This window comes from Nestor notabilis, unplaced genomic scaffold (genome assembly GCF_000696875.1).
Source record: "Nestor notabilis isolate BGI_N333 unplaced genomic scaffold, ASM69687v1 scaffold31162, whole genome shotgun sequence".
Lineage (NCBI taxonomy): Eukaryota > Metazoa > Chordata > Aves > Psittaciformes > Psittacidae > Nestor > Nestor notabilis.
In genome coordinates, this window is record NW_009920199.1 from 16210 (window position 1) to 26081 (window position 9872).

At 47.1% G+C, this 9872-nt stretch overlaps 1 protein-coding gene across 2 annotated transcripts in view; it reads left to right on the forward strand.

Moving 5' to 3' along the window:
- Positions 1-4594, forward strand: part of FBXO31 (F-box protein 31) — a 13824-nt gene extending 9230 nt beyond the window's left edge. For both annotated transcript variants that reach the window (XM_010010574.1, XM_010010575.1), the window contains 4 exons: positions 1212-1321; positions 1977-2130; positions 2722-3071; positions 4252-4594. In XM_010010574.1, coding sequence (XP_010008876.1) covers positions 1212-1321; positions 1977-2130; positions 2722-3071; positions 4252-4474 — 837 coding nt within the window. In that variant the 3' untranslated portion in view covers positions 4475-4594. The remainder of the gene's footprint in view (positions 1-1211; positions 1322-1976; positions 2131-2721; positions 3072-4251) is intronic.
- The last annotated feature ends 5278 nt before the right edge of the window (positions 4595-9872 follow it).

Consider the following 9872-nt stretch of genomic DNA (forward strand, 5'->3'; position numbering starts at 1 on the left):
ATAGAAGTATCCAGAGAAAGACAGCAGCATGCATTGTATGTCCTGCAGCACTTGCCAGACACTAATCTCATGGTATTGCTGTCTGTGTAATTCAGATCTTTCAGACACAGGCCTAATATTGAGTACCAGCTGCATTTGAATACCCACTTGTCAGTGGGGCACCTTTCTGCTGCTTATTGTCTTGGTTGAGGGTTTGAAAGCTTCATTTGATTGTTTATCTTGTGTGTGTGTCAGCTATACCCAGCAAGATAGATTCCTGACTCAAACTACGTGTTTTAAGGTGCCACGTATAAATGCCAGGATGAAACCCTTCAGCTAATACCTGTTCCAGGTAGTGCGGTTTGCTGCCAGGTAGTTAAACTTGGCAAATCTGATGCTTGAGTTGCTTCCAACAAATGCTTTAAAATGTCTGTCTGCTAATGGGAAACAGCTGGGTGAAAGGTTTAGTTAAGTGTTTTCTGGTTCTGAAGCAGATGAGAAATGCTTTAATACTTTCAAAGCACTGTGTTAAATGTGCGTGGCATTATGGTAATTGGAGGATCTGGCTTTAGAAGATAAAGCAAGCAGGGTTGGAACATCACTTGGTAGGCTGCTATCTTAGTGTAAGCTGTTATCACTTGTAACTCATGGTAGGGTATTAACTTGTCAGAGCTGGTGTAGAGGTACTTCAGGAGATGTTTTCAAAGCACCCTTTGGATTTAGATGCATCAGTATTAAATCAGCAGGATTTAACCTCCTAAATCTTTAGTGCTTTTTAAAAGCTTCCCTTTCTACATTTAATATGCCATGATAGGGCACAGGAGTCAGCTTATGCACACGCAAATGAGCAACTGCAAGGTTAGTTGGGATGTAAAGAAGTAGTAGATCAGCTACTTTGCAGTAACAGGTGATGTTTATGTTTTTATTCTGAGGAGGCATATTGGTTCTACCTATAATTTGTTTGAAGGTGCACATGTCTCTATTTTGTGGTGTTTTCCAGGTATAGGGCAGTTATCATTATCACTACTTGTTAAGTGTATTTCCAAGGCAGCTCTGTAGCAACACGTGCTTGTTCACAAATATAGCCATGATCCTCTTGTCTGTGGCAGAGCACATGCTCTCTTTGTGGCTCTGCCAGTAAATCGTGCTGACGAGGTGCAATCCTGTTGAGGTGCATCATTGTCACAAATGAAATGCCTTTATCTTCCCCATTTTCTCTTCTTGTGCTGCAGGAATTCCGGACCTGGCTAAGGGAAGAGTGGGGTCGGACCCTGGAAGACATCTTCCACGAACACATGCAAGAGCTCATCTTAATGAAGTTCATCTACACCAGCCAATATGAGTAAGGACACCAGCTCTGAGGCTGCTGTAACTTGGAGAGCACATGGATCATTTGTTCTGAAGATCGGGTGCTTGCAATGGGCTTTAACAGCCAGAGGGATGTTGTGTCTCTGTAGGCTCTGTGCAAAGACACAGTGGAGCGCAGTGCTTTGCAGACGTTTAACTGTGTTTAGTTTAGAAACAGAGCAAATGACCACAGTCCCAAGAAGCTATCTGCTCAGTATCCATCTCAGTAAGCAATGTGCTTTGGGGTGCTAGGCAGAAATCAGTCAGTTCTGGACAACTTGGGGGATTTTAGGCCATTGTTCCAAACTTCTAATAGTTGGAACTAGGTGATCTTTAAGGTCCCTTCCAACCCAAACCATTATATGCTTCTATGATAACAGCAGCCGCTTCGCTGTAGCAGATGTTTAAATATGCTTCACTCTTGGGTCCTCTGGAAATCCCAAGGATTTCCTGCTGGAGCCTGCTGGTGTGCTGAGGACTGGGTAGAGAGAAGTGAAGGGAGGGAATGCTTATATAGGTCTAAAGCAAAGTCTGTTAAGCTTGTTGGTATTGTGGAAAACACAGAACCCACCTCTCTCTTGTCAACATCCCAAAGCTGCCTGGGGGCGCAGACTCTCTCTAACCTCTCTAACATTTTGGTTTTTACACAGTAACTGCCTGACATACCGACGCATCTACCTCCCTCCTAGCAGCCCTGATGACCTTATAAAGCCAGGTCTCTTCAAAGGAACGTATGGGAGCCATGGGCTGGAGATTGTCATGTTGAGCTTTCATGGGAAGAAAGCAAAGGGGACTAAAATCACCGTGAGTGCATTTGTCTTTCTCTCAGATGCTTTCTAAAGTATTCTTGATGCTACGGATCCATAGGAGAGACACTTGAAAGGTTGTTGTCACCCCACATCCTGTTGCTTGTGGGGATTGATGGCATTGGTGAATTTTAACACATGCAGAGCAGCTAAACCCCACTTTTCTAAGTTTCTCCTGGTGCCACCTGGCTCTCTTTTCCTGTCCTCTCCCTTCCAGTTGCTTTCTGTGAGCAGCTGGTGGCAGGTCACTGGAGATCACTTACATGTATCTGAGGATTAGGTACCAAATGTTGGCAGCTTTTCACTAAAGCCAGGCTAGTGAGCTCCTTCTCTCTGACAAAATGCAGTTGCAGCTCTGACTTTTCTTTCACCCTTAGCTTACAGCTTTTAATTTAAGATTCTCTTTCTGGGAGGTAAAAGGCAGAGATGATGCAGACATCTCGGGGAACAACAGGCAAGGTCCAAGAGGGGATTTTTGTTGCCAGGTTGGTGATTATAGAATAGGGTGAACTATGTAGAAGTCAGATGGTGGACATGGGGAGGATACAGGTCTGATCTCTGCAGCCAAGCTGTTGTTTCCTGTCTGCAGGGAGATCCCAACATCCCGGCTGGGCAGCAGACTGTGGAGATTGACCTGGCCCATCCTCTGCAGCTGCCCGACATCGAGAACCTTCGTGATTTCAGTGAGCTCTCTCGCATTGTTCTGGAGGTCCAGGAGCAGGTGCGTCGGGAAGAGCAGGAGCAGGAACACGGGCAGGAGGAAGAGGATCCCTCCCAGCATGCTGCGAAGCCCTTGGGAGGAGAAGGTGCTGAAGGGGAAGAGACTGCAGCAGGAGCGGAGGGGACGACCCAGGACAAGGCACCAGCTTCCCAGCCCTTCGTGCTGCCCATGGGAGTCATATCGAGGAATGAAGACTATCCCCGGACCTGCCGAATTTGGTAACGGGGGGTGGTGGGTTTAGAGCCTGGTCGTGCCAGGCACTTTTTGAAACAGAAGGGGAGGGTGTATCTTTGAGGTGTGTTCTGTATTTGCTTGCCCTCTACCTGAATGTGGTTCTCCCAGCCCCTTGTGCTCAGATTTTGTGCTGTTGCTGCCCTGCCTTCCACACTGTTGTTTGCTCCCTCTGTTTCTCACCATAGTCATCTGCCATCCTGCTTCCTTGCGAGATTTTATCCTGTTACTTCTGAAGTGAGCACCTCTCCCATAAGTCACCCACTCCCCTTCGTTTGTGCGTGTTTTGTTTCCCAGAGCTGCCCAGTTTGTGTGTTTGAAGATCTGTTCAAGCTGCTTCCCGTTCCTGTGTGTGTCCTTTGTGTTCCTTGGCTGTCAGAACACAGTGCTCTCTCCCGCCCTTCCCTGGCCTCTGGTGCCTTGGGGCCAGCTCTGGAAGGCACTGAGCACCCTAAGCAGTCGGTACAAGTATGCAGAGAGCCTTGTTGAAAGGGACCTGGAGTCAGTGAAGCAGTATGCTAAATGAAGTGTGGAAAAAAAATCCCAAAAGCTGAGGCTTAGGCAGGTGACCTTGAGCCAAACATCTGTGCTCATGGAAAAACCTACCAATAGCTGGTTAATCCCCAAAGACTCCTGCTGTCACAACTGAGTTGTGTTTGAATAAAACCCTGCTCCACCTGCTGCTTGCTTGGAGGCTGACCTTTACTCCTCCCCAGCTCCGGTTAGACTTTCCTGTTTAGATCACTCTTTCTCTCTCTTCCCCTATGTTTTATCACAAGGTTTGCCTCTCTGGTCACCTTGTCAACATGTCTTTTCTGTGAGGATTGTCTGGGCTTTGGTTGATCCTTGAGTTGCAGGAATAAATCTCAGATGGATTATTGGGCTGAATTACAGAAAAAAGTGAGCCTTGGTGTGCAGGTGCTAGTTAAGAGTAGCCAAAAGTAGCAACCTCCAAATAGCAACGGAGAGTTTCTTTACTTAAAATGGTATCAGCAGTGTTTCGAGCTGTGTGGTAAGAACTGAGTGTAAAACTGGCTGTTCTGTAGCACCTGGCAGCGTGTTTGACAATGGCTTGATCATAGTTTTGGTTGTTTGTTTTATTTTCTTATTAAATGTTGGGTGGTTACGGCTGTTCTCACATCTTTTTCTTTGCTATTCTTCTTGCAGTTATTACGGGACGGGGCTTATTGCTGGCCACGGCTTCACCAGCCCCGAGCGAACACCGGGTGTGTTTGTTCTCTTCGATGACGACCGCTTCGGATTCATCTGGCTGGAGCTCAAGTCCTTCAGTCTCTACAGCCGGATCAAGGTGGCCTTCCAGAACGCCGAAGCACCTTCCCGTGAGGCTTTTGATGAAATGCTGAAGAACATTCAGTTTCTGGCTACTTGACGGGTAGTGATGGACAGGGCTAGGGGTTGCAAAGGCTGCTGCATTCCCCAGCCAGAGCTTAGATGGGGATTCCTTGCTCTTGGTACCTCTAAAGAAAAGCATGCACTTTTAATAAAGCCTTTTTACCCCAAATGTACACATCCCGGTTAAAAAATCCGTGACTGCCCTTTCCTCCCTGCCACTCCACACTGCTCTCTAGCAGTCCTTGTTACCCAGTCTGTAACATAGCTTTGTATAGCTGAAGGGATCCTGCAGAGGAGGAAACAGACCTTTCTTACTGCAGTAAAAGAATGTATTGGAACAAAAGTAACTCGAGGTCAGAGTTGGATCAGAAGAACATCTAATTGACAGGATGGACACAAGCCCTAAGCTCTGACCATTAGCAGTCTCCTGTGGAAAGGGCTCTTCTTCAAGGAAGGGACTCATTTAAAGCCTTTGCTGCACTCCAGGATGATCTGTCCTCCTGGGAGACTTGCTTTATTGTCCTGAAAAGATGTGTAGTCCCCATCTGCAAACTGGGTGGCTGCTTAATGTCACCATTGACAAAAGCATGTCCTCCTCTCCAGAAACCTTTCTCTGGGTGCAGCATTGTCAAGAGAGGCTGGTGTAATAGCTGCACTCCTTGGCTTAGTCATTGCAGTGGATGGTTTGCTTTTGAGAAATTTCCCTCAGTTTGGCAGCAAGGGGAGGATTCCCACTGTAAATGACAGTGTGTGTAGTGTTGCCCTGGAGCTTGATGGATGTGCTGTCCCTGGGGTTCCAGGTCTGGCTGTCTCCCTGAGCATGGAGGAGATGATTTTTCTTACAGCAGCTGGGTATGGAACTGGAAGTGAGTGTAAATTGCAGAAGCTGGTGCATTCAAATTGGCTTTGTACCTGAAAGGTTCACCTTTAAAAGCAGGTCTGAAAATGTAAAGGAAGGAGAAAAAAGAAAACCAACTGTGAAATAAGCCCAGCTGCAGCCTGATGACTGCTGTCTGTGATGGGCAGCAGGAGGTGCCATGTGTTGCTGGTACTGATGTAACTCCTGTTACGTGTCGCTCTCCTATCAGGTTGCCCTGTGCAGCCTGAAGGAGCGATGAGGGATTCTCTTAATACTGCTGTGGCTTGTTCTGGCACATTTTACAGTTGGTTCTGTCAGGTGGATGCTGCTGCTCTTCTTTTAGGAACCTTCTGTTCCCTTTCTAGTTGCGCTTGTGTCATCCCAGAGGACTGCTGCTTCCACAGAAAGCTCTTGGGCTTAATTTCTTTCCGTGATACCTGCATTCTGTGTGGCAGACCTGAGCTCCTCTGGAAATGAGAGCCTTCTTTCCAGGTCTCTGCAGGCCACGAAGCAGATTCCATATTGATTGTCCTACGTAGGAAAATCCTGGCCAGTGCTAATCTACAGACTGTGAGTTGTGCTATAAAGCATCAGCACTTGCATCAGCGCCTGTTATTAATCCTGTGTAGAGATGGTGGGGACCCTTGTGTGAAGAGGGGGTCTAACTAACACTTCCTTGTGTTAGTTAGGAACCTCTTGGTTACAAGCGAAACATGCTTTGCTGCAGTTGCTCTTTGGCTGTGATGATAAACTCCATGTTTCTTCTCTTCCTGCTACCAGACAGATCAGTGTCTTAACAAAACTCTGCCTTTATATCTTCTGCAGGCTTAGGTTTGTAAATGTGTCTGTACGTGTGTACAGTCTGTACATGTCTGTAGTAGAATAAATTCTTCTATCTCTTCCTGGTGTTTGGAGACAGCAAGAATAAGTGGGGTATATCCCTTCTTATTCTGAGCATCAATATTAGCATTATGCTCAAGTAACATAATGTACAGATTAGGAGATATAACAGCAAGATGAAGGGCAGTATTGCTATCTGCATCTGTCAGATTGCGGTCAGCATCATGCTGTAGCAGAGTAGCCACACACTCTTCTTGCTGGCACTGTACTGCCTTCATCAGTGGCAACCTGTAATCATTGTCAAAAAGGTTTAGCTTATGCTTGTTTTGGACTAAGTATGTAACAACATCCGTTTGCACAAGCAAGATGCACGGGTGTCCGCTCTGCCTTGTCCCACCCGTCAATGCTATGCTGCTTCAACCCCTGGGCCAGGAGGGGAAAATTCAGACCCCTTCTGTGGAGAAGTTTCAGTCACAGCCTGGTTTCGCTGCAAGCAGCTTTTATTCTTGCTCTCACAAGGGCTTTTAGCCATTTCTGGCTCTTGAATGTTCATTCAAGCTGCGTGAGAACCGAGTCTCCAGCAGAGACTTAGAGCAGAAGGTCACGTCACTCACAGGATTAATTCCTGTCTCCTTGGATATAGTTTTACAAACCTCTGGGAATTTGAAGGTGATTTGGGGCACTTGTTCCTTTGTTTCCTACTGCTTTGTCAGTAGTGGAAAACCTGCCTCAGTGTTTGAGGTGAGGATGTGAAGTGTGATTACCATTCTAGTGAATAAGCTGTAAAAAGTAGGTTGTTTCTGAGCAGCCTGTTAGAATTGTTCCTGTCAGCATCAGCAGAGGGAAGAGTTGAGTTGGATCTGTCCCCACCACACAGGGCTGGGAGAGAGGAAGGGTGGCAGTTCTGAGCCTTGGCACATGGGCAGGAAGGTGAGCTGAAGCAAAAACTGGGCAGCTCAGCATTTTGCTGAGCCAGGCTCTAAGCTGTGCACAGAACAACAACTCTTCTTAAGGATAATCTTAATCTTGCAGGCAGAGGTTTGCAGCTTGATGAAAGCAGATTGCTGGGATACCTAAAGACGTTAGGAGTCTGTTTGGCATCTGGTGGCCACTTTGTCTTGGAGCTTGCTGTTAGGCTGGAGCAGCCAGTATGTTGACTGATTTGTGTTCTCCCTGACAGCCTAAAGGGATGAGAAGTGTCCCCTTGGGCAGCTGTTTCAATTGCTTGTACCTAAAACCAGCTCTGCTTCAGCTTCAAATGGATCCATTTGCATTGTGGATTCCTCCTTCCCTCAATGTCCCCACTCACCTGAAAGAGATAAAAATCCTGAAGTTTTACATAACTGACTTAATAGTTTTTAGTTTTTGTTTTCTGAAGAAAGATTGAAAATCCAGACTGCATTGAATGCACTGCGAGCACTTGGCCTGACACCTGACTCACTGTCTCCTGAGTACAGACATCGCTTCTGTACCCACTCTCCTCCCTGTAACCTGCTGTGTTGGGTTGGCTGAGTGTAAAGGTGAGGTAGGTATGCTCCACTGATGTGTCACAGGATGTTTTTAGTACTTGTTACGTGCAGCTTAAAGTCCCCTTGATACCAGGAGTCTACTGGGGAATGCAAACCCATGGATAGCAGTTGGTGTTTTGCTCCGTGCTGGATACGGGTCTGCTTTGTCACTTGGATGAGGACCTCTTGGTTGGCTGTTGGCACAGACTGTGCATCTACTGTTCTCCAGACTAAGTTGTTCTGCTTGTAGCTTGTCCCTTCCAAACCTTGGCAGTGGTAAGGGTCTCCCTTCTGAAGGTGGGACCTGCTTGGGTGGCTGGAGAGAAGGGCTTTGCAGAGGACTGATGCCCCCTTGCAGGAACTTCTCACAGCTCAGTTTTGCCCCTCTAGTAGTGTCTTTTTATTCATAGCGTACCTGATTGGCCTCAAAATGTCAGAGTGTGCTAGTCCTGATTAAAGGCAAAACTGCTGATACCCTGTGGCTTTATTCTGTCTAGAGCAGTGAAAGTAGCAAATTTTGTATTAATACTACTCCTCTGCCTTCTCTTCTCACCTTCTGCTCCCCAACGGCTGGCAGGCTTTTGTGGCATTTCAGAAGAAAATTCCCTCTGATTTGGCTTAGGGCAAAGAAGGCTGTTGAGATGGTGAATTTGGAGAGACTGGCATCAATGCTCTGGGTGCTCTTCTGTCTTTGCTGGTTCCTTTGTGCACAGTTGCATCAGTGATTTCAGAGGAAAAGCAGAATAGAATCGTAGAATGATAAAATGGTTTGGGTTGAAGGGACTTCAAAGCTCCTCCAGTGCCAGCCCCCTGCCACGGGCAGGGACACCTTCCACTAGAGCAGGTTGCTCCAAGCCCCTGTGTCCAACCTGGCCTTGAACACTGCCAGGGATGGGGCAGCCACAGCTTCTCTGGGCAACCTGTGCCAGCGCCTCAGCACCCTCACAGGGAAGAACTTCTTCCTTATATCTAACCTAAATCTCCCCTGTTTTCAGTTTAAACCAATTCTCCTACAGTCCCTGACGAAGAGTCCCTCTCCAGCTTCCTTGTAGGGTCCCTTCAGATAACTGGCAGCTCTGAAAGCTTTGGGAGGGTGGAATGAAGGTGAGTGCAGCCAGATTTGGCAGCAGGCAGTTTGGATCTGTGCATCAGCCAAGGGGGATGCGGCTGCAGCCCTCGTCCTGCCTTCCCTCATGGTACCTGTGCCAGCAATGCGAACAGCACAGTGTTTTCATAGAATCATAGAATTAGGGTTGGAAAGGACCTTAAGACCATCTAGTTCCAACTCCCCTGTCATGGGCAGGCACACCTCACACTAGACCATGCCACCCAAGACTACATCCAACCTGGCCTGTACTTTTGTAGTTGTTCATGTTTGGTACGGGCTCTATATACACCCCCTAATCCCCCCCCGCCCCGACCCTCATCCATCCCCTGCTTGTCCCCTACTTGTCCAGCTTGCTGGGATAATTCTGTGAGCTGTTGACAGGGATAATGTGTGGTGGTGCCTTGCAGATAGTGATAAATTTCTGGTGCTGACATGTCCTTGTCCTGTTCTCTCTGTAGAAAAACCTTGGGGATAGCATGCTTTATTTCTTGATCCCAGATGGGTGGAAATTGCTGGGGAAGATGGCTTGTCAGGGGTAGGAATACTCTCTTGGCAGAAGCCTTTTGGAATAAAGTGCTTGCAGTTTAGTTGCAGAGCAGCATTGACCCAGTTGCCACAGCAAGACCTAAGGCTTAATTCTAGCTGAGGAGGAATATGCAAGTGACTGGCTTACATGCTTGGGCTGTGTTGTGCTCCTAGAGTGTGCTTTTGGAATTGTCAAAACACATGGGTTTGGCCAGCTGGAAAACAAAAGTATCAAAGATCCTCATCCAGTCTGTTTGTTTGCCTTGGGCCTGACTTCATTGCTGTAAATGTGCTATGAGTGGATGTTGTGGTTGTAAGAGACTCACTGCAGTCTACGTGGACTTGTCAGGCCTTTTATTTTATTGAGAAGAAGGAGAAAGCACGGAATTACTTGTAACTTTGGCTGTCAGCTTCCTGCTGGATTGAACAGTGCAGTACTGCCATGGCTACTCTGGAATGGGACGGCATAGGCTGGATGGCAGTGAGGTAAGAAACTTGTACTGGGGATAAAGCCAATTCAGGTGGAATTGTGCTACCAGGAAAAAAAACAAAATGCAGCTGGCTCAATGTTTACTTTTTAAACAAGGGTGACTTT